Here is a 25898-nt window from a genome sequence, read left to right on the forward strand (position 1 = left end):
ATTGGGGATGTGTAGTTCGGTTTTTTGGCTAATCGACATATTGGTATCGAGTTATCGATATTTCTTGTGGACTATTTGACGGTCGATCCGATTGGGGGATTTTTAAGCAATTTATTGTAGTTTTTGAACTCAAATAGATATGATATTTTTGAGAAACTTTGTAACAAAGTAATCATTCACATTTATTTGTTATCTTAAATTGCTAGAAAAATTTGTTTTTCAGTTTAATTATCAAAATCGAAAATCGACTTACATATCCCTAAACAGTCTTTTGCAATGTTCATACGACAATTTGAGTTTTATTGTTTGTTCTGTTCCAAAGATGTAAGAAAGTAAAAGTTTTTACTAAGACAACCGATTTCCCTTTATGACATTGAAAAAAATTGCGGAACTAGTTGATTTTTTATGGTATTGAAACAGAATGCCCAAAAAAATAATAAAGATGAATACAGGTAGCTGCATCAACGCTTGTGAACATTGATATGTCAAAGATGTTTTGTTTCTTCAAAAATAAGTAGATTTGGATATGTTTTCCTGCAGAACGCCAATCGGAGGTTGTTATGATATGCATTTTTTTAAACAATTTTTACAAATTTGAATAATTTTTCATTCAAATATTTAAATTTCAAAATTCATTTCACTGTCTCAGTAGCTGTGTCGATGCGGCTACCTGTATTCTTTTACCATTGACGCCGAATACGTTTCCAAAAAACGCGTTATTTAGATTGTCAATTACATTAATTATATGTCAAATAGATGACGAATGTTCGTTAAACGCATAATTTATATGCCGGTATAAAGTAGATTTAATTAATTTTTCCTGTATTTGATTAAAAATTCCTGTTTGGTAAATAATTGAAAGACAGCTGTGTTTTCATCCCCAAACGTCACTGCAACTTAGAAATTATAATTGGTCTGTTCCAGAATCTGAAGGTAGGTTGATAAAATTTTACTCAAATGTGTATTATGTCTGCAGGACTTTTGGTATTGAAAATGGGTGATGTATGTCCACGTTTTGGTATAGCCCCCATATAATGGTACCTCCCTTTTTTCGGCATTTTGACGATTCACTGGAAATGCTTCAAATTTGGTATTTGAAGTTCGTAATGGGTGCTACAGCCTATGACAGAAAATTGTCTGTGCAAGTCTACGTCTTCATATAGCCCCCATATAACCTCCCGATATTCGGTATTTTGATGATTTTAGCGACATTATTCACCGGAATCGTTTAAAATTTAATGTTTGAAGTTCGTAATAGATACTACAGCCTATGACAGAAAATTGTCTGTGCAGGTCCACTTCTTCGTATAGCCCCAATATGATATTAGCTACATTATTTACCGAATTTATTATTCAAGTTTCGCATTAGAATATTGTAATGGTTTATGACAAAAGATGGCGTACACGTCGTCGTATAGACCCTAATATAACGCCTACATTCGGTATTTTTGAAAAATTTTTACAGAATTTTTAACGGATTTTATTTTTTTCAAAACTGTCAAATTTGTTCCAAATGGTGGTGGGTATTCAAAGATCGGCCCGCCCGAACTTGTAGCTTTTTTACTTGTTTCGATATCATGAGGTGAAAATCGGCTATCATAATAAAAATTTGTACATTCTTGCAGTTCTCGAAAAAGACCAAATAAAAACTCTAGTGGGGTTCCGCAAAACAACACGAAAATAAGAAGTTCTTTGAAGAAATATTTCTCTTTTATTTTTTCTGATACATAAATCTGAATTTTAGAAGTTTAGGTTTCAATTGGGCCTCGAAGTCATAGAATTTAAAAGTCAAATGTAGCAGTTCTATGACTATTCTTTAATTTCCATTGGGCGCCATTATTAAAATTTGGCTCAAACAGTTCAGTATAGTAGAAAAAATTCGCTGAGCGGCATAATTTCATGCTATTCAATAACTTTATAATGTAAAATAGGATGGTCACACCAATCAGAATTCAATAAATTCTCTATGTAAATTTTCCAATTTCACTAGATTAGGTTATCGATTATTCTCATCTTAAATTCTTTTTCCAAGGGGCTGACTACTTGTACTCGAAAATAAGAATTGAAAAAAATTGTCTTTATAAAAGTTTTCATTTCAAGAACAAGAATCGAAGACCTTGGGCTGAATTCTTGTTCTATGAAAACAGAAATGAAAAATATTTCCTTTATAACATTTTTCATTTGACATTTCTTTCCTCTATAAAAGTTTTCATTGGGCGCCATTACTAAAACCAATAAAATAAAAGTCCAGCAAAACAATGTTAAATATTATTATTATTTATTAATACATTGTAAATGAATGTATTTTATGACTTAAATTATCAAAAACACAGTAAAATCGTAAACTTATATATTATGTAATGCCTTATGATGTATATCGTAGTAGTGTAAAATGTTAGTGGGAGGAAGGATTGGATGTATAATGTAATCTCAATACGAAGACGTTGTACGATTGATATGTATGGAATGCCGTTCCTGTTTTCGAAATTTGGCCCGACGATTTTGGAACCAGACCTGCAAGAGAGAGAGAGAGAGGAGAGAAAAGTATAAGTAAGGCAAATTAGAATACAATTTTAAAGTATCAGGATTTATTTTTTTGCGTCGGCAGGCCGAGATGAAAAAACTGCAACCAACTTCAGACTGCTGTCATTTCAAAGCCACTCGTCCGACAGCTGTTAACATTATTCCAGTGATAGCTCATTGTATTGTTTACAAGCGTACAAAAGCATTTTGGTGAGAATTTTCCAGAAAAACAGTTATTCGTGATGGAATTCAAGCGTGATAGTGCGATTTCTTCATGATTGGCTGAAAAACCACAAGTGGCTATCCTTAGAGCACTCCAGCATTTAAACGTGAATAAATCTTTTGTGTCTCGTACCATCGCTCGTTACCGTGATACTGGTAGTGTAGCCCGACGTCAAGGAAGTGGACGGAACAGCAACATCAGCAGATATGGTACGAAAAGTAAAGAAGCGACTTGATCGAAACCCGCGTCGGAGTGACCGAATAATGGATCGTGAGCAAAACATATCGCAATATTCCATTCGGCAAAAATTTAAAAAATGAGCTCGGGATAAAGCCATTGATATTCCAAAAAGTGCAAGAACTTACACCGCCACAAAGAAAAATTAGACTCAAAAGAGCTAAAGAGTTGCTTCGCTTGGCCGAAAGTGGTGAACTGCCGGATTTTTGTTTTCTCCGATCGGAAAACATTCGTTGTCCAGCAGTTTGTAAACAAACAAAATGATCCGCTCGTGTTTACTTGCCAAAGAGGTCAGCTGAAAATGTGCACCTTCGGTTGGCCACCAGAAATCGAGCGCCGGTCATGGTGATGGTGTGGGGGCTGTCATAACAGCCGATGGTCACTGTTCGCTCGTATTAATCGACCGTGGCATCAGAATAAATGCCGAATATTATCGCGAAAATATTTTGGAGGGTGATGTCGAAGGGTTTTACTGATTATCGCCTTGACGGCTTCAATCATGACGCACCATTGCACAGGGGTCGCGATACGATGCGTCGGCCAGCGCCCCTTTGGAATTACCCTGAATTCTCTTAGAGAGTGGTAGCCCTCCACAGAGTTCTAGATCTATTCCGCAGGTACCAATTCCAAGATCAGCTATATGGGCTTCACTTCCTTCTTGGTAAGGGGTTGAGGACTATCTTACACCTCTGCTGCTGTATGGGTCGCAGCACCCGGTTGAGAATGCAACACCAAATCGAGCCGAAGCTCTACCCGCGATTTGGGTATAACCCACAATCACCGCGTTGCACCCAAAACAGGGGCCTCTGCATAGTCAGGCTAGATCAATAGATGTAGGGGCTCCTGACACCCGCGGCATCAGAAGAGTCTCCGGTCAGACTTCGTAGTCGAAACTACTACCAGTTTTTGCTCCATACAGCACTGGACTGGTCATATTCTGGGGGGTGTATTAAAGCCTTGGGCACGCAAACCTGTTTGGCCGCAGACCTTAGACATTCCAACAGGACTAAGCACCATCGCACTCAGCATGCGCCACCCAAGAATGTTTACAAAATGAGGTTCCTCGTTTCATTTCCAGCGCACAATCTCCGGATACCAATCCGTTGGACTATTGTGTCTGGAGTATTTTGGAAAGCAAGGCTGGCACTAAAAAATACCAAAGTGTCGATCACCTCAAGCCAGCGCTTCGCCGGGAATTAGCCAAAATACCGCAGAGCAACATTCGGGCAGCGTGTGACGGTTTCATTGGCCGTTTGAAGGCCATAATTTGTGCCAAAGGTGACCAATTTGAACATATTAATGCAAATTATAATGGAAAACGACGGCTGGATTTTAGTGCGGCTCTGTAATCCCTTTATGAAATGTCACAAAATATGCCTAGCCATGACTTCATGCTTCTTATGTACTTAGCCCTTTACACCCTTATTCTAAAATTAGAAGCTATTTCCGACAATTTTTACTTTAATTCAATAAAAAATTTAAAAAAAAATGTAAGAGTTATGGCATTTGACTTTGTTGCAGTTTTTTCTTCTCACCCTGTGAATGAGAAAAGAAAACCAACTGAATGGTTTGGCTGTAGTTTCAATTCTGATTTTATTTTAGGAATATGTTTCTTACGTACTACTGAAACTGATCTAACTTAACCTAGTCGCAGCCACACAATTGTTCTTATCTATTCTAATACTGAATGGAGAACATTGCAGGGCTGCTTGACATCTCATTCAAGTGGTCTTGTGCATCTACTGAGCGCATCGATATCTGTGCGTGTGGGTCATAACCTTTATTATCTCACACATTATCGTATGCGTCAGCGCACAAGATCGCCGAGTTCTTCACATGTGATATTTTATGGCGGTTGGGAAATATTTAATTTTAGAACATTTATCTTTTATTGCTACATTTTCCCAGCGGGTCGATCGCACTCAAAAGTATGTACAAAGTATTTTGTACACCCTGTATATCTGTAATTTATCCCAAATCACTGAATTTGGAAACTGAATCTCCCAACTTCCAGGCTTTCTTGGGAAATTAACAAAGGAGCCTAGGGCCAAAATCGAACTAGGTCAACCTAAAACTCCTTTGTTCATATACGAAGAAGCCAGCCGATGACTTAAGCCCGCCAAATATGCTTCCGCCTTAAGACTGGAAATACATAAAGCGCTTATTTGACTGGCTTGACAGGTGCCAGCATGGTACAATAAGGAGGTAGAACAGCTTTGTAAATCTAGAGAAATACAACTCTGAGGTTATGCCCGCTTTTTGTCAGATTTAGTCAAAATTATAAATTTTCATTTATTTCAAATTTTTTGCTCATTTTTAAAATGACTCAATAATAATGCCTGAATTTTATTTCAAAAATATGATCCAGAGTGTTCAATCTTTCAATTCGATGGCTAAACTGACATAGAAGTGTAAAGATAGGACAAGACAGAGTCTAAATATGGTAACCCTGTGAAAATACCTCTGTTGTTACGATATCATAACAACATAGTTACCAATGTTAACTGGTTTAAACCGCTAAGGCATGTGCAAATTTTCGGAATGGTCCATGAAATAGAATTTTGAAACCAAAATGTTGGATTTCTCAAATTTTTATTTTTTATCTGTTTCTGTAATTGTGGTTTTTATATTAACATGTCTCTGCCATGAACTGTTACTCTATGTATTGTAGACACAAACCCTTTGCTCAAAATTAATTTTGTCTAGTCTTTACCATTTTAGGTCTTTGCTTTGTTCATCGTAGAGTTTTAGGTTGTCTTAGTTCAATTTTGGCTCTAGGCTCCTTTGTTCATTTCCGAAGAAGCCAGCCGATGACTTAAGCCAACCAAATATGCGCTTTATGTATTTCCAGCCTTAGGAAGTAAATGCCGGGCATCTTCTAAAAATAATTTAATAAAATGCAATTTGAAAAAATGTGTACAGAACAAAGAAAAAAAAAACTGACAACATTTCAAACGCAATGACTTGTTTCCAATTTGACAAGGCTATAATTATTATGAAAGCAAAATAAGCATTTGATAGGAAATGTAAACAACCCTCCAACACTTAGCTATCAACAATCGACCAATATTCACCCGCTTACTTCCCAACATACGGATATTGGTCTGCTCGCTCTAAAAACTTCAAAGTGACCGAAGCAATCATTCTTTAGACGAATGAGAGGGAAAATAAGCATGTTCAATTCCCTAGAGACTCAGCAGTTAACGAAACCAGGGTGTAATTGTTGCTTTTTTAATTCATTTAGTACAATTTTCCACATGGGCAGACATCAGGCACGAGCCAGCACGTGCCCTTGGAATTAAGGCATATTTTGAGTGAGATTAGATGTAACTTGGAAAAATTAGATTTGGTCGATTTGCTGAAAATTAAGTGGACATTTGTTATTTTTTTCGAGAGAAAGGTAGTGGAAGACATGGTAAAATTAAGAAGCAATTAATAAACAACCATATCCATCCCTGCATTTTCTGTAATTTTACCTTGTCAAATTTCACTGAATAAAAAAGAGGTTCCCATCTCTGATTTCACATAAAATCTGGAAATTCTACCCATGACTTTGGAATCCACTCAGTCACTGAAAAGAGAAAATGTAAACGCCTCTCATACAAATAGAGGTGGCAGCGATTGGGCGCCAATATTATATTGACCATTTTTATACCCTCATCCACTTGATATGGCAAAGCGTGCCTCACCGAATTACGGGTTTAGACCCTAGGTCTCTTTGGACCAAATCCGTTCCAGGTCATTTGGTGTCGATCTAGCGATGTACATCCTTCTGTCTGTCTGGCTGCATGGTGCGCACAATAACTCTCGAAGGGAATATCCGATTTCCGATCCAAAATTGGTTCATCGTAATATTATTGTCAAACTTAGATCGTGTTCGGAGATGGGCAACATCGGTCCACTCCTTCTGGTACCTCCCGCACAAAATGTCAACATTTTCAAAGAAAATAATTTACGGCACAGAAAGAGAAAGAATGGTTACAAAATAAGGTACTCGCTTCATTTCCGACGCAGAATGGCTACCAAAATCTCCAGATACCAATCCGTTGGACTCTTGTGTCTGGAGTATTTTGGAAAGCGAGGTTGGCACTAAAAAATACCAAAGTGTCGATCACCTTAAGCGAGCGCTCCGCCGTAAATGGGCCAAAATGCCGCAAAGCAACATTGGGGCAGTGTGTGATGTTTTCATTGGCCGTTTGAAGGCTATAATTTGTGCCAAAGGTGACCAATTCGAACTTATTTCTTATTATTCTAAAAGTTGATGCTATTTCCAAAAACCGATTGATACATTATAATTTTAAATTTGGGATATAAAATAATAACAATTGGGCGCCACTTTATGAGCAATACCCCTCTATAATTTTTGTTTTTTATTTTTACACAAACAACAAAGCTTACAACAAAACGTATATTCTCCCTTGGCCAGTCTAGAGAAAAACGACTGATGCAGTCTGAAAATTCCGCTTTCTTTTAGGAGGTTGGAAAGTACCAAGCCATGTTTCACCACACAGAGCATTCACCATACTATAAAAGATCTTCTGTTAAGAGACACTTTTTTTAAATACCTTAAATAATTATTCTAATTTTTGCAATTCCATAATTTAAACATATAACGGCTAAACTCTCCAGTAGCTTGTCCCTCACCCTAAAACCACACCGCCCCTCCATCTATTTATCCCGCAAAATATTTTGTTATTTACCGATTGTCTACATTTGTCAATAAATGTGTAAATCCATACCCAGTTTCAAATTAATTAAATATGCTAATAAAAATAACACCTCAACCACCCTTCTTTGCCTGCGTTCGAGTGCGGTATGTTCGTTCACTCGTTCGTCAAAATATCAAAATGTTCAAATGCCATGCCATGTTTAAAGCGCTTGTTTGATGTTTCAATCGAGAGAAAAAAATGCGAGCAGAAAAATCAAAAGGAATAAATGATTACCAAGGATTTGGAAGATGTGTTAAATGTATGTACGTATGTACGCATTTTCAGACACATAGAAATGTATGTATGCACATACATACATACATTTGTATGTAAATATTTCATATTGATAATGGTTTATGGATATAAACTTATTTGACATTTGAATATTTTTTTTTTTGGAAAATAACGATTATACCTTTAAAAAAATTAACAAAAGAAGGAGAGTTTGAAGGGTTCAGAATGTAAAACCACAGATTCCGGGTGGGGTAAGTGAAACAAAAACATATAAAACATATGCATTTCTTCGAAGCTTCCTTAAGGTGAAGATAGAAATCAGCAAAAGACAGACAGAGCTGCATTTATATTTGGTCGTCCATGTGTCAGTGTAAAAAACAACTACGATTGGGTTTGAAATGCTGTCAAAATACGTTTATATTTTTAATATTTTATTTTTCCCGATTAAAATAGGGCTCGCTGTGGTCGAAAAAGTGCGTATGTACTTTACTCAGTATTTTACGACTGAAAATTTGTCCATGTATCACACGATGTGTGCAACTCTACATATGGAAAATTTGACATTACATATGTAAAAAAACACATCTTCTGATAGAGTTCTAAGGAATCACCCTGTTGCATTTCCCGCGCTGGCATTCTGGAAAGTCCAAATGTCTCTTCATTGCGTAATACTCTTGGTAGAAGAATATAGGTAGTCGCATCGACAAAGTTGCTGGGACACTTCATATTCAACAACCTCCTATTGGCGTCGTATAAGAAAACATTTAAATATATTATTTTCTTTTTTTGAAAAAACATTTAACAATTGTTGACACATCAATGTTCCCAAGCGTTGATGCATCTACCTGTATTCTTTTACCATGGTAATACTGACATCGCATAACTAATCACAGACCAACCGATCTCATAAAAAATGACCACCTTTTATATGCAGTCTAAATGCTGACGGCTGAACTTTTTTTGCGTAATGAGGAATTAACCCGTTGCAGTTCTTACGTTGGGGTTCTGGCCAGTCAGCAATTGCTTGTATTAAGCCAGAAGTCGCTTAGCACAACACAGACTAACCCATCCCATTGGAAAAGGTCAACATTTTTAATGCAACTCAAATGCCGACGGCAGCATTTACGGAGTTGCAGTTCCTATGACGCCGTCCTAATAAAAGTTCGAATACTTCCCCGTGGCAAAAAAAAACTTGTATTTGTGGACAATATTGGCATGGCAAAGCTAATCACAGACCAACACAACCATCAAGTGTTAACGGCAGGAGTTTTGGCGGCCTTTCAAAAAATGACAATAATTGATATATACGGGTTGCCCATATTCGACGGACCCATGACTCTTTGGGTCCATTCCAATCGACAAGGCTTGTCCACAGGCAACATTCTTTGCGTCAATTGAATTTTGAATGCAAATCAATGCGAATAATCCGTTGTAAAGTGGACCGAGCCATGCCCAACTGCTGAGAACAGCGTTTTTGGGATGTTCTTGGGGACCTCTCAACACTGGCTCGTACGGCAGCGATATTCTCGGCCGATCGCCTTGGTCGACTTTTATATGGCCTCTTCGGATTAGAAAGAGCCTTACCAGTCGAAAATTTTTCGTATAAACGTTTAATGGTGTTCTTAGAAGGCGCACTTCTCACATTTTTTAATGTTTAAAAATCACGTTGAGTTTTCACCACTACGCGTGCCGTGTAGTGGTTCATGGTAAAAATCTGCTTGGACTGACGCTTCAAACGCGGTATGTCATTAAGCGATGTGACATCTCTGTCAAAAGTTATGGCGTTGCCAGATGGGTCCGTCGAATATGGACAACCCTGTACAAACCTACTTATTTTTGTCAAAACATTTAAAAATTTTTTGACATATCAATTTTTCCAAGTGTTGATGAATCTACCTGTATTCTTCTACCATGGGACTTACCCTAAGCTTATCCCCTGTTGTACAAAAATAGGTTTGTTTGATAACTCGAAAATTTTTATAATTTGTGATGAGTAAATTTCCTTAGTAAAAGTGTGGGTACAAAAGCAGCTTGGCATCATGGCTAGGCATAATTATGATAAATTGTAAAGAAACACAAAAGCAGGATTCACGATTCAGCATTCTGGCATCCCTTTATGATATGTCACAAAATATGCCATGCGAAGACTTCAAGCTTTCTTTCTCGTTCCTTTCACTAAAAGAGGAACTAGTTCCTTTCTGCTCTGTGGTTCCTTCAAGTTCAATCGCCCCTTTTCATTTCACCGTTCCTTGTAACTTAATCGTTCGTTGATGTGAAAAATGCTTTGCAATAAAAACATATATTCATAGGCATGCTATATATAAATAGAAGTAAACTCATTTCAATTTTAACAATTCCGGTGAATAATGTAACTAAAATCATCAAAATACCGAATATAGGGAAGTACCGATATTTTGGGGCTATACGAAAACCTGCTCAGACAATTTTCTGTCACAGGCTGTAGTTCTCATTAGGAACTTCAAATATGAAAGTTGAAACAATTCCTGTTACTAAAGTTGCTAAAATCATTAAAATATCGAATATCGGGAGGTACCGATATTTTGGGGCTGTACAAAGACCTGGACCTGCATAGACAATTTTCTGTCATAGGCTGAAGTATCCATTACGAACTTCAAATACCAAATTTGAAAGAATTCCAATGAATGGTGTCGCTAAAACCATCAAAATACCTAAAATAGGGAGGTACCGCTATATGGGGCTATACCAAGATGTGGGCCTGCATAGCCAATTTTCTGTCACAGGCTGTAGAGCCCGGTACGATTTGCAAATACGAAATATAAAACAATTGCGGTGAATAATGTTGCTGAAATCAACAAAGTACGGAATATAGAGAGGTACCGATGTATGGGGGCCATACGAAGACCTGGACCTGCATTTACAATTTTCTGTCATAGTCTGTAGTACCTATTAGGAAAGTCAAACACAAAATATTAAACAATTCCGGTGAATAATTTTTCTAAAATCATCAAAATACCCAATATCGGGAGGTACTGTTATATGGTGGCTACAAGAAGACGTGGACCTGCATATCCAATTTTCTGTCACAGGCTGTAGTACCCATTACAAACTATCATAACGAAATTTGAAACAATTCCAGTGAACAATATCGCTAAAAAAATCAAAATAGCGATTATAGGGAGGTACAATTATATGGGGGCTATACCTAAACGTGAACCTATATAACCCATTTTCAAAACCAAAAGTCCTGCAGACCAAACACACATTTGAGTAAAATTTTATCAACCTACTACAATTCGTTCGGAAGGTAGTGTGATTTCCACGGACGGACGCACGGACAAGGGTTATATAAGGACGGCCAAGAAGATTTCTTTTGACAACAATCTGACAATAAACATAGTGGTTGACTGCTATTTGACGCTCTTTGAATTTCAAATCAAAATATGTATTTTGACAGCAAACTTAGTAGTCAGATGGGCTTACTGGCCGATTTTATATAGGCCATGATGACATTTACTTCGTAATGTTACCATGGTTTGTAGGCTTATGTAGTTGAATATGTAGTTTTTTTATTTTAATTTGGTAGATAAGTAAGATTTCTTTACTGGAAACAAAACGTCCTTCAAAGATGATAATGGAGAGTAAAGGTGAGAATACTTAAAACGCTTTTTTGACTGGCTTAAGTTATCGGCTGTCTTCTTCGGAAAAAGAACAAAGGAACGTAAGGCCATAATCGAACTAAGACAACCTAAAACTAAAGTTAAAAGTAGGGCAAGAGGATCAAAAAGAACAAGATCAATTAAATGAACTAAAGGAACTAGATGACCGAAAGAGCTGGATATAGTCAAAAGACTGGACAAAATGCATATGGGCTTTACTTTTTCTATCAGGTAATAGATGGCAGGCCACATAACAGAAATGCATTGGAAATTTTAGAAAAATATGTTATTTCGATATCGCCGAAATATGGCGGAAATACTCGGAAAAAATATCAGATATGATAGACATGCTCTCAAAAATCTATTCCAGAGCATTTCCTTGTACATTGAATCGATAAAAATCAACAACAAATCTTAAAATGTGACAGCTCTGTTAAATTATAACATAATGGTATGTCACGATATCATGACATAACATATTTTCCACTACCAACGTCATCTATTGAAGAAAAGTAACAATGTAATGTCCCATCTTATTATATTATATGTCTTTAATATAGTTCAGATTGTTCCTTTCACGTAGTATTTTTTCCGGAACGAATCAACCCTACTCCTGATCAATCTGCAGCCTAAATCACATTCCATAATCTAAAGGTGGGAATACATAAAGCGCTTCTCCGGCTGGCTTAAGTCATCGGCTGGCTTCTTCGAAATGAACAAAGGAGCCTAGGGCCAAAATCGAACTAGGTTAACCTAAAACTCCTTTTTTCCTCTACGAAGAAGCCAGCCAATGACTTAAGCCAGTCAGAGAAGCGCTTTATGTATTCCCTACTTTAGCTTATGGGATGTAATTTAGGCTGCAGATTGATTAAGTGTAGGGTTGATTCGTTCCGGAAAAAATAAGCGCTTTATGCATTTCCACCTTAAATCAGAAGTACAAAATCGAGCAAAAAAACAATTCCTTTTTATGTTTCTTGTTCGTTTTATTTTTCCTTCCTGGCCTTAGAACTTACCTGTACCCTAGCTTCGGTTAGATCGATTTTTGTTGCAATTTCTTCACGGGTGTATATGTCGGGATAGTGAGTCTCTTGGAATATTTTCTCTAGTTCTTTGATTTGGGCCGAACTAAATGTGGTACGCATTCGACGTTGTTTCTGTCGATCACTTTGATAGGCATCGGCTTTTAAATCTAAAAAGAGTGGGAGAGAGAGAGAGAGTGAGAATATTACATAAATGTCAAAAATAAAATCAGAGTAAAAACCGAAAATCCTGACACTCAACTCCTACCAAAAAAATAAATATTTCTTTGGCAATTTTCATAATTGTATTCATTAATTTATAATTCGTTTGCTATTCTCGGCTACAAAGGCTAGAAGGAAGACACACACATTCGTGCTATTTGTTCCACACATTCATTTTATTTTGTGTGTGTGTGTAAAACTTATTTATTTACTTTTTATGGTCCTGTTTGGTGGTCGTTGCCTTTATTTTTAGAACATGACTTTTGACGCATCGCTTTTTTGTGTGTGTGAGTGTTTTCCTGCCATCCAACAGACATCTGTCTGTCTTACAAATGTCCCCCCTCTATTGATATGGGTGAATTTAATTGTTCGGAAGTTAAGAGATTTCATTTTTTATATTCTGTTGTTGCTATTTTTTGTGCTGCTGCCGTCGTTGTTGTTAATGAACAAAATGTTCATAATTCATAAATTATTTTGTCTGTACGCCAAAAAAAAATAAAGAAAAAAGCCAATGGTGAGGGATGGCGCCCAACATTCAATGGGTTTATAACGTGTAATTCCATGCTTATTTAATGGTGTTTTAGTTACACTTAATTTTAACACTTCAATTTGCCGTTGTTGTGGGGGAGGGTTAAAGGCTGCTGCTGGTTTCTATCTCCCTCTCTCTCGCACTCACCAAAGCCAAACTTTTCTCCTCCCCCTCAATCCCACATTTCCATAAACAAGATGTTGTTGCTGTTATTATTATTATGTTGTGAGAATTGATAATAAACATACCAAAGGACATTACCAAATAAACATAATCAACAGCAGCAAACAAGAACAACAACAACAACATCGAGAAGATTATCAATACCAATACCACCATCTATCTATCGTTTCTCTCGTCTGACATCTCTATCAGCACGACTACCACCGTCGTACCACACCACACACACACAGTGGCTAACACGATTCATTAAATTGTTTTTATTTGCCATTTCCCTTTTCATGTTTGTTTGTTTGTTTGCATTACAATTACTGCCTGCCTGAGCCTGTTCCCCGTGCCCATGCCATCTATGCAATCAAGAAACAGGCAGAAAATTAGAGGGGTTGGTCGGCTGGTTGGTTTTCGTTGATTAATCTTACAACCAAGGACCAATGTACATAAAAACAGAAACATTGAGACACACATAGATTTCTAATAAATATACGAGGGCTAACATAAAAGTTACTGTTGGATTTTGGAAGGATAATAAAACATATTTTTTCGTAATCGATCGATTTGTGGCTAATCATGAACCAAAACTTTTATGTTTTTTTAATGCTCTTTGGAAAACAAAGATCTAAATGTGAGAATACATAAATCGCTTTTTTTGACTGGCAGGAACAAAGAAGTTCTAGGTTGACTTAGTTCGATTTTGGCCCTACGCTAATTTGTTTTTTTTTTTTCAAAGAGGCCAGCCAATGATTTAAGCCAGTTAAAAAAGCATTTTATGGATTCTCACCTTAAAGGTGAGGGTACATAAGCAGCTTGGCATCATGACAAGGCATATCAATGTCAAATTATAAGGGGAAACGACGGCAGGATTCGAGTGCGGCTCTTTTTATACCCTCCACCATAGTATGGAGGGTATATTAAGTTTTTCATTCCGTTTGTAACACCTCGAAATATACATTTTAGATACCACAAAATATATTTGAGATCAGCATAAAATTCTATGTCGATTTAGCGATTTCCGTCTGTGGAAATCACTCTAGCTTCCGAACGAAATGAAGTAGGTTGATAAAACTATACTCAAATGTGTATTATGTCTGCAGGACTTTTGGTATTGAAAATGGGCCATGTAGGTCCAAGTCTTCGTATAGCCCCTATCTAACGGTACCTCCCGATATGCGGTATTTTGATGATTTTAGCGACATTATTTACCGGAATTGTTTCAAAATTAATATTTAAAGTTCGTAATAGATACTACGGCTTAAGACAGAAAATGGGCCACGTTTTCGTATGGCCCCCATATAACGGTACCTCCCGATATTCGGTATTTTGATGATTTTAGCGACATTATTTACCGGAATCGTTTCAAATTTGGTACTTAAAGTTCGTAATAGATACTACAGCATAAAACAGAAAAGGGGCCATGTAGGTCCACGTCTTCGTATAGCCCCCATATAACGGTACCCCCGATATTCGGTATTTTGATGATTTTAGCGACATTATTTACCGGAATATTTTCAATTTTGGTATTGGAAGTTCGTAATGGATACTAAAGCCTATGACAGAAAACTGCTACATTCGGTATTTTTAAGATTTTAATAGAATTTTCTACGGATTTTATTTTTTTGAAAATTGTTAAATTTGTACCAAATGGTGGAGGGTATTCAAAGTTCGGCCCGGCCGAACTTACAGCTTTTTTACTTGTTACATTTAACACGTATTTTTCTATTTTCAAATTCGGTTGGACCAAAATTTTGAAAATATTGCTACTTTTATTTACAGTTTTCTGTCGAAATTCCAACTCGTTGACAAAAAAGCGTACCTCGGATGAGAGAGAAAACAAAATGTACTTTCGTTTGAATGCACATACGCCATTCAACATTATATCTTTCATTCATAGTTTTCAGTCTTCCTGAAAAATTTTAAAATTTCATTAAATTTTTCTATTTTGAAATGTCATAATTTATTTTCTGAGAGTGATTTGAATGGAGCAAAGAACAAAAATCTTTGTTCACTCAGAAAATTTTTGTGTGGAGAATCAAGTAGATATTTCATAAATAATGGTCGAACAACGAATAGAGAGCGAATCACGTGCCATATGAACTCAGCATAATATTGTTTTCAATCGTGATTTGTTATTTTGATAGCAAACAGCGTAATTCAAATGTCAAGTTTGGTAAACTCTATGTTGTGTTCTCGCACTAATAGTAAAAATGGTAAAAGCTCTCAGTAAAAATAGTAAAAGAGAGAAATGCTGCCTTCGCAAAAATGCAAAGGCAAAAATGTCAAAATAAGATACAAATCCTTCAATACCATAATTTCAGCCAATCAGAAGCTGGAAACCATGCCACTATTTTTAACTCTGCCAAATTCACCTTATATAAAATAGTAAAAGAGAATTGCATATTTGTGTGTGATCTGTTAATTTTGTCTGAAAGGTTTACAAGTTTTTTGTGTTCGGAGCGGCTGAAGTTTACATAAGACAAATTGCGTTGTATTTTACATTCAAATACATGTTTTCGTAGCTTTGTAGGATTTTTGAAAAACAGAAAATGCTATTAATTTTCCTGTTCCAGAACCTGCAAGAATCTACTAGTCTTGTATTTTTTCGATATTATAAAGGAAACGTGGTTATAGTAGAAGTAAGTTTTACATTCGTTTCGATAAAAATTAAAATTATTATAAATTATTATAATTGATGGGCGAATTTTTTTGATATTCTTTGAAATTCAACAAAATATTTGATTACGACTTGAACAAAACACCGAATAACGATATAAGAAAAGCACTTAAAAACAATACGGATTCAATTGCCTCGACGTAATAATCAGCTTGGATGGGAATCTCGAACAAAACTATCAACCATAGAGTATGAGCCGTCGGAAGAAGAAACAAATCTATTAACAACATCTACACTTTTCATTTATAAAATCACTATTTTGAGTTGCCCATGAGAGGCGTGACCATTTATCTGACGTTTATACAAATCACACTCTCTTGAGATCAGAGTTGAATTTTACTATCCCATGTATATGGGACCATTTGGTTTCCCCGCGGTTTGGCACTTTTCGAAGGCAGTAAATTTTGTATGTATAGGTCCACGTTTTGGTATAGTCCCCATATAACGGTACCTCTCGATATTCGGTATTTTGATGATTTTTGACACATTTTTTCACGAATTTCTCTGAAAATTGGTAGTTGTAGGTCATAATGGGCTCTAGCTCCTTTGGCGAAACATTGCATGTTTAGGTCCACGTTTTGGTATAGCCCCCATATAATGGTACCTCCTTTTTTCGGTGTCTTGGTGATTTAAGCGACATTATTCACCGGAAATGTTTTAAATTTGTTATTTAAAATTCGTAATGGATAGTACGGCCTATGACAGAAAATTGTCTGTGCAGGTAACGTCTTCGTATAGCCAGCAAATAGCAGTACCTCCCGATATTCGGTATTTTGATGATTTTAGCAACATTATTATCCGGAATCGTTTCAAATTTAGTATTTGAAGTTCTACAGCCTATGTCAGAAAATTGTCTGTGCAGGTCCCCGTCTTCGTGTCTTATTATTTTCGTAAAAACTATTTACTGTTCCATATTCTTAGAAGACGAATTTTATTTTAATTTACTTGAGCTTAAATATATAATATTGGGTTACTTCATGTATAGTCCTCGAATTATGTTTTATTTTGAACGATAAACACTCGAAAAAACTAGTTGGAAAATGTTGCCTGCTAAAACAAAAGCTTACTCTAATAATTTCCTGCAATGAATTTAATGTCAATTCGACTGAAGTGGAGGATGGCAATCTTTTAGCAAAATAAGGCTCGATATTGTCGATTTTCATGCTTGCTCTAGCTGCAAAGTTCGATCATTCCATAATCAAGTCTCACATTACTTATGAGGCTAATTATTTAGTTTTCTGTTTTAGATTACAGACTTCCTTGAATTGCATACCCTCTAAAAGCATTTAAAATATCAAAATATTTGGTCGGAAATAAATGTAAAATTCTTGAGAGTCTTACGCTCTGAAGAAGGATGAAGGGACGTCAAATAAAAATACTGTAATCGTGCGGTTGCATGGGATTACCATGGTACAACAAAGAGGTAAGATAGAGCTACCAGCTGATTACAATTTTTTTTTTTAAGTGTGCCCGACTTCTGCCAATTTTGTGTATGTATTGATTGCTTTGCAAAAATAAAAACAAAATATTTTCAAAATCAATGATTGGAAGACGCATAAATTGGGAGACGCGAATTAAAGCTATTCGCCAGTTTTGCCATGGAATTGAAAGATAGAACTTATTAGATCATATTTTTTAAAAAGAAGATCCAGGCATTTCATTCACTTTTCGCGCTGTTTAACAGATTTTAAAATGAGGAAAAATACTTAGTAAATGTAAACAACTTGTTGCATACAAATTTGACAGGAATCGGGCATAGCCTCAGGGCAGTATTTCTGTAGTTTTACGAAGCTCCTTATTGTACCATTGGGATTAACTTGGTAACTGTACCATGCTTTTACCAATCAAATTGAATTTCAGGTGGCTAAATTGTGAAGGTGAGAATACATAAGACGCTTTTTTGACTGGCTTCTTCGTAGAGGACCTAAGGAGTTTTAGGTTGACTTAGTTCGAGTTTGGCCGTTTATGTACTCTCACCTTAAGTCTATCCAAATTTGCTGTCAAAACATAATTGTGATTGGAAATTTAAAAAAGTCAAAAACTTTATTGTCAAATTGTTATCCAAAGTCTCCTTGTCCGATCTTATGTAGGCTAAGAAGTAGATTTTTAAAAAAATAAAAATTGTCAATTCCTTTCAGTCAAAAATAAGTAGAACGCACATAGCCCAGTGTGGGCTATGTCTTGAGGTGAGAATACATAAAACGCTTTTTTAAGTATAAAGATGGGACAAGACAGAGTCGAGATATGGCAACCCTGTAAAAATACCTCTGTTGTTATGATATCGTAACAACACAGTTAGCAATGTTATGCGATTTAAACTGCTTAGGCAATATGCAATTAATTTGAAAAGTCTATGGAATAGAATTTTGAAACTCAATTTTTGGATTTTTCAAACTTTTGTTTCTCATTTTTTTTCTATAAATGTGTTTTTTATGTTAACATGGTCCTGTCATGAACTGTTATCTGTATAGTATAGACACAAACCATTTGCTCAGAATGCATTTTGTCTAGTCTTTACCATTTTAGGTATTTGAACATATGATTTTCAGGTTGCCTTAGTTCGATTTTGGCCCCACGCTCCTTTGTTCTTTTCCAAAGAAGCCCGCCGACGATTTAAGCCGGTAAAAAAGCCTTTTATGTACGCTCACCTTTAGTCATTGTGGCATGCTTTTTAACTTATTCCAGAACCTGCAAGAATCTACTATTTTTGAAATTTTTTCTATATCGCAAAGGGAAAATCGGTTATCGAAGTAAAAAGTTTTACATTCTTGCAATTCTGGAGCGGAGTATTTAACAAACAAATTTAATTTTCGACGGCTAAAGGGCTGTTCCGGAACCTGCAAGAATCTCGGAGTTTTGTTTTTTTCGGTATCATAAAGGAAAAATCGGTTATCGTAGTAAACAGTTTTATATTCTCGCAATTCTGGAACAGAGTATTTATCAAACAAATATAATTTCAGACGGCTAAATGTATTGGTCTGTTCCAGAACGACAAGAATGTAAAAGTTTTTACTATGATAACCGATTTTCCCTTTATGATATCGAAAAAAAAAAATGCAAAACTAGGCTAGAAATTAAACTGCAATAGCCTGGAGCTAACAACTCAAGGCATCGAACTATGGCGCCCAAATAATGGGTTTTTGTTTATTTTTGACAGAAAGGAACTGACAATGTTTCAATTCAAGAAAGAATCTGCAAGAATCTTGCAGGTTCTGGAACAGCCTATGTGCGCCTACCTTTCTGTCTACACCAAGGCCTATATAGGGTTTTCCGGTAAGTTCAAATTTTTTACCAAGTTTTATTGTCAAAAGTAGTTTTCTTGAATTGAAACATTGTCAGTTCCTTTCTGTCAAAAAGAAATTAAACGCATTATTTGGGCGCCAATTTTCGATGCCTTGGGTTGTTAGCTCCAGGGTATTGCAGTTTAATTTCTAGCCTAGGACCCTTTGTTCCTTGCTGTGTTATTTCCCAAAAAGTGTTTAAAAATAAATCCTGTTTTAGAGACCAGTGGTGGGATTCTCTAGCTCATTTTTTGAGTTACCGACAAAAATCGGTAACTTTCAGATACAAAATTTTGTTATAAAAAACAAATAAAACTTGACAACATTGGTATCGATCGGTAGGTCGGTAGCTTACCAAACATTTTCGTTAATTAAAGAAATTATAAGCATTTGAATTTTACCGATTTTTTTCGGTAACTCAGAAAATGAGCTACAGAATTCCACTACAGACGTCCTAAAAATAACAAATTCAACCCCCGCCTGCAGTTTATTAAACAAAACCCGTCTGTAAGCCATTATTCACATCCAGTCGGACAATTAAGTGATCAACAGTCACCCCACCCACTCCCACAGAAGCAATTGTCTGTCTGCCTACTACTCCCTGTGGAAGTAATAAAAATAAATTTGAATTACCTGAAAATTGATTATTTATACTGCCAACAATGGCGGCCGACGATGATGCGGAGGAAGGCGGCGACGATGAGGAATTGAGCGTTGCTGGATTATAATTGAAATAAATATCCGATTCATCCTGGTTTTCATATATCACGGGCGGTATGGTCATGGCGGCAGCGGCTGCCGCATTCGCGGCGGCGGCATGGCTGTGACAATTTTTGAAATGATCCATAACCAAATCGTAACTGGATAATATGTCGCGACCGATAACATTGCTGTGATGGTGATAGAATGTCTTGGCGGTATCTTTGAGATTTTCCGTGAGCACGAAATTCTTGAGGGATGTATATTCCATAATTTGGGAAAATTTGCTTTTTGATTTGATTATTTTTCTCTCTATTCTTTACTTCTTTTTATTTTTATATTTTTTTTAATTAGAGATTATCACACCAATAACAATAAAAACAACAATAATTGATGTCCGTTGATGCCAATTGATTTGCCTATTTCAATATTCCTTGTCGTTGTTATCGAGTTAATTTTCCAAAACAATTTTATTATTCGTAGCAGCAGCACCACTTCTTTACCAAATGAAAAAACCTTGCAATTAATACTCATATTACGGTCTGTGAATTTTTGAGGAGCAGAGTACCACTGGCAGCACTACTTGGTCGGTCGTTTGTGTAAATCGACAAAACAACTACTCGAAAACGTTAACGACACAAACTCTCACAACACCAGCACACACACTCACTCACTCAAAGCTGTGATGCGTATGGTGCGGCATGGCTGGGAAAAAGGCCATTAAAGCATCAGTCAGCCAGCCAGCCATACAGCCAGCGAACAAGCACACCAGCCACAAAACAGATGAACCAGCAACAGTAGCAAATTTCACAAAAGGCGTTACCAAAATAAAAATAGGGGTGGAAAAACAATAGCAACAACAACAACACTAACATTTCCCTTGTGACGGCACTACAATAATTGTGTCAAGCATGCCCGGATGCTTACAACCACTTCAATTTCCAGGCACTGTGGTGTGACACATTACCCAAGGGGGGAAGCGTGGCTAATGTAAAGTGGTCAAGCATTGTCATTTCATGTTCATTTAACAGTTACAACCCTCAAGCGGATTTCCAGAACCCATTATCCATTGTCCGACACATTATATTCTGTTTTGTGTGTGTCCATGAAATCGTAACGCTTCGTGAACTAAATAGATTGAGCAATCGTCGGTAGGGTAAACAGATTTCCTTATGGAGATTTTTATGATTTTTGGGTTGTGCCAATTATTGGGTCGCTACCGTAGATGGTGAAGGATGTTAGATGCAATGGGAAGTATGTGCTCTGCTCCACAACCTGCAAGAATCTACTAACTTTAAAATAGATTCCGAGATCATAGCGGAATAATAAAGATGGGAATACATAAGGCGCTTATTTGGCTGGCTTAAGGTGGGAATACATAAAGCGCTTATCTGGCTGGCTTTTTCGGAAATGAACAAAGGAGCCTAGGGCCTAAATCGAACTAAATCAACCTAAAACTCCTTTATTCATCTACGAATAAGCCAGCCAAATATGCGCTGTATGTATATCCACCCTTAAGTCATCAGCTGGCTTCTTCGTAGATGAATAAATGAGTTTTAGGTTGATTTAGTTCGATTTTGGCCCTAGTCTCCTTTGTTCATTTCCGAAGAAGCCAGCCAGATAAGCGCTTTATGTATTCCGCTTATTTGGCTGGCTTAAGACATCGGCTGGCTTCAAAGGAGTTTCAGGTTGACTTAGTTCGATTTTTGCCCTAGGCTCCTTTGTTCATTTCCCAAGAAACCTTTAGGGTAAAAAAAATACATAAAGCGCTTAAGGTGGAAATACATAAAGAGCATATTTGGCTGGCTTAAGTCATCGGCTGGCTTCTTCGTAGATGAACAAAGGAGCTTTAGGTTGACTTAGTTCGATTTTGGCCCTAGGCTCCTTTGTTCATTTCCGAAGAAGCCAGCCGATGACTTAAGCCAGCCAGATAAGCGCTTTATGTATTCCCAGCTTTATTTGACTGGCTTGACAGGTGCCAGCATGGTACAATAAGTCCGTAGAACAGCTTCGTAAAACTAGAGAAATACAACTCTGAGGTGTTATGCCCGCTTCCTGTCAGAATTAGTCAAAATTATGAATTTTCATTTATTTCACATTTTTTCCTCATTTCTAAAATGACTTAAACAATGCGAAAGATTAATGAAGTGCCTGATTTTTTTTTTCAAAAATATGATCCAGAGTGTTCAATCTTTCAATTCGATGGCTAAACTGGTTAATATTTTCAAAGCGCACAACCCACAACCTACGTTTCTTCCAATCATTGATTTTGAAAATAACACAACCCACAACCTACGTTTCTTCCAATCATTGATTTTGAAAATATTTTGTTTTTTTTTTTTCAAAACAATCAATACATACACAAAATTGGCAGAAGTCGGATACACTCCGAAAAAAATTGTAATCAGATGGTAGCTCTACCTTACCTTTTTATTGTACCATGGATGCAAGTACATAAAAAGCTGTAAGTCATTGCTAGGCATATTAATGTCAAATTATAATGGAAAACGACGGCAGGATTTTTGTGCGGCTCTGTAATTCCTTTATGAAATGTCACAAAATATGCCTAGCCATGACTCATCAAGCTTTTTATGTACTTACGCCTTTAAGTCATCGGCTGGCTTCTTCGTAGAGGAGCAAAGGAGTTTTAGGTTGACTTAGTTCGATTTTTGCACAAGCTTGATTCGTTCATTTCCCAAGAAACCAGCCGATGACTTAAGCCAGTTACATAAGCGCTTTATGTATTTCCATCTTAAGCTGTAGTAGTAAACATTTTTTTTTGCATTCATGCAGTTCTGGAACCGAGCATGAGTCAACCTTGGTACAATTACAAAGGTATTGTCATGCCATCATACGATTATATTTTTTATTCATTATCAATTTTATATTTTTTTAGTTCTTCCTTAGATATAGACGTATGACTGGCAAGTAATTTACTTTAATTTCCAAAGAAATATTTTGTCATTCTCACGCCTTGCATACCCTCTGTCGGTGAAGAATATAATCTAAAGTCTCTAACAGACGAAATGTTCTTTTACATATACAGAGTGAGATGAAAAAACTGCAACCAACTTCAGACTGCTGTCATTTCCAAGCCACTTGTCCGATAGCTGTTAAAATTATTCCAGTGACAGCTCATTATATTGTTTACAAGCATACAAAGGCATTTTGGTGAGTATTTTCCAGAAAAAAAGTTATTCGTGATGGAATTCAAGCGTGATGGTGTAATTTCTTTATATTTGGCTGGAAAACCACTAGTGGTTATCGTTAGAGCAGCGCTCTAGCATTTAAATGTGAATAAATCTTTTGTGTCTCGCACCATCGCTCGTTACCGTGATACTGGCGGCGTAGCCCGGCGTCAAAGAAGTGAACGGAAGAAAACAGCAACATCAGCAGAAATGGTTCGAAAAGTAAATAAGAAACCCGCGTCGCGTTAGTCGAAAAATGGCTCGTGAGCTGAACATATCGCAATACTCCATTCGGCAAATATTGAAAAATGAGTTCGAGGTAAAGCCATTGAAATTCCAAAAAGTGCAAGAACTTACACCGCAATAGAAAGAAAATAGACTCAAAAGAGCTAAAGAGTTGCTTCGCTTGGCCGAAAGTGGTGAACTGCCGAATTTTTGGGTTTCTCCGATGAGAATACATTCGTTGTCCAGCAGTTTGTAAACAAACAAAGTTACCGTGTTTACTTGCCAAAGAGGTCAGCTGAAAATGTGCAAATTCGGTTGGCCATAAGAACTCAAGCGCTGGCTACGCCGATGGTCGCTTTTCGTTCTTATTAATCGACCGTGGCATCAGAATATTATCGCTAAAATATTCTGGAGGGTGTACTAAAGCCTTGCGCACGCAAACATTTTTGCCACAGACCTTGGACATTGCAACAGGACTCAGCAAATAGCACTCATCACGCGCCACCCAAGTATGGTTTAAAAATGAGGTTCCTCGCTTCATTTCCAGCGCCCGATGGCCACCAAAATCTCCGGATACCAATTCGTTGGACTATTGTGTCTGGAGTATTTTGGAAAGCAAGGTTGGCACAAAAAAAAAATACCAAAGTGTTGATCACCTCAAGCAAACGCTTCGCTAGGAATGAGCCAAAATACCGCAGAGCAACATTTGGGCAGCGTGTGACGGTTTCATTGGCCGTTTGAAGGCCATAATTCGTGCCAAAGGTGTGCAATTCGAATAAATCTAAACTTATTCTAAAATTTTATACTATTTCCGACATTTTTGCTTTCATTTAATAAAATTAAAAAAAAATATGTATATAAATTATGGCTTTTGACTTTGTTGCGGTTTTTTTATTTGACCCTGTAGAAGTTGTACATACCGTGTGAAACATTAACAACATTTCATTTGTGAAATACAAGAATAATGTACATACATACTTTTTCGATCACAGTGAGCCCTAGTTTCATTGGAAAAATATAATTTAATCAAAAGAATTTGGTCTGTTTCAGAACAGCAAGGATGTAAAATTGTTTACCACGATATCCGATTTTCCATTTATGATATGGAAAAAAGTTGCAAAAATAGTAGATTCTTGCAGGCTCTGGAACAGACCAATTGTTTGTTTATTGCATGGTGAAATAAAGAAGATAAAGCCATTCAAATGGAAAAATCTATTTCTGCACTTTTTGTAATTTACCTTGTCAAATTTCACTGAATAAGAAACAGGTTCCCATCTCTGATTTCTGTGTATACAATGGATACATAAATATCAAGTTTGACAAAAATTATAAGTCATACGTAAGAAGACAACTTTGACATACACATGGATAATAAAAGTCACAGACATATGTAAGATTTTTATATGTTTTCTTATACGACGCCAATTATAGTTGTGTTCCAATACTTTTTTAGTAGTAAAACTAGCAGAAGAGAGAACAGTTCGAAATGTCATTCTCATTTAGGTTTGCTCAAAAAATAAGGGAACGGAAAATTAGCAGAAATGCGATAAAATGTCAAAATTCAAAATTTCAAAAGTAAACAGCCTAAATCGGACTGGTGAAACCTTACTGAAAAGAGCGCCAACATTTAAAAATGAGAATTGAAGACGATAAGTTAAAATTAATAATTTATAATAATAATTAATAATCTGATTCCTCATTCAGCCAGTCCTCTTCACTGCTGGAATCATCCAAAAGTGAATACATCAGTTGCCCCATGTTTTCTCTTTTTGTTTTTTGCACGACAAATATTAGTTTTTCCTTTAGTTTTCAAGTTGGTCATTTTCTTTATTGAAATGTATCAATACATTTTCAACCTTGTTAGCCCTGCCAATTAAATGTCAAATTTACAATATGCACATTTCTGCTCGGCCAAATTCATGTAGCTAAAACAAGCAGAAATGTGCAAGTTTTGCTAGTTTTTGGAGTACGGGAACGAGTTGTAGCAGAATTAGTGCTAATTAGTACTAATTTGCAGGTTCTGGAACACAACTTATGACAAGCATTTTTCCACAATTTTTAAAAATTTCAATAAATTTACATTCAACGTTTTCAATTTCAAAATTGGTTTGACTGTTCATTGTCCCTTCAGCAGTGTCGATGCGATTACCTGTATTCTTATACCACTGCCTCCAAGTATTTTCAACTAACACATTTTTTAGCATACCTTTGGGCTTACACTTCATTAATCGATTTTTTCTACAACACAGAGTGTCAAAGTTATGCTATGTTCATACCAGCTTTATTTCAATCTCAAGGTCATAGAATAAATATATTCTTTTAA

At 36.4% G+C, this 25898-nt stretch overlaps 1 protein-coding gene across 1 annotated transcript; it reads right to left on the minus strand.

Annotated features, from left to right (window-relative positions):
- Positions 1-2261: 2261 nt before the first annotated feature.
- On the minus strand, positions 2262-20951 carry LOC101898850 (paired mesoderm homeobox protein 2B). The gene is made up of 3 exons (XM_059126229.1): positions 20097-20951; positions 12578-12753; positions 2262-2514 (listed from the first exon to the last, which is right to left on the minus strand). The coding sequence occupies exons 1-3, from the start codon at positions 20431-20433 to the stop codon at positions 2431-2433; spliced, it is 597 nt and encodes a 198-aa protein (XP_058982212.1). The 5' UTR covers positions 20434-20951; the 3' UTR covers positions 2262-2430.
- Between the last annotated feature and the right edge of the window lie 4947 nt (positions 20952-25898).

This window comes from Musca domestica, unplaced genomic scaffold, assembly GCF_030504385.1.
Source record: "Musca domestica strain aabys unplaced genomic scaffold, Musca_domestica.polishedcontigs.V.1.1 37, whole genome shotgun sequence".
NCBI classification, from domain to species: Eukaryota; Metazoa; Arthropoda; class Insecta; order Diptera; family Muscidae; genus Musca; species Musca domestica.

Bases quoted from the DNA above. Each gene is read 5' to 3' on its own strand.
- LOC101898850 (XM_059126229.1), bottom strand. From the start codon at position 20,433: ATGGAATATACATCCCTCAAGAATTTCGTGCTCACGGAAAATCTCAAA. The intron at 12,754-20,096 runs GTAATTCAAATT...CACTCTTTTTAG, and splicing joins TATAAATAATCAATTTTCAG to ATTTAAAAGCCGATGCCTAT. The intron at 2,515-12,577 runs GTAAGTTCTAAG...TCTCTCTTGCAG, and splicing joins TAACCGAAGCTAGGGTACAG to GTCTGGTTCCAAAATCGTCG.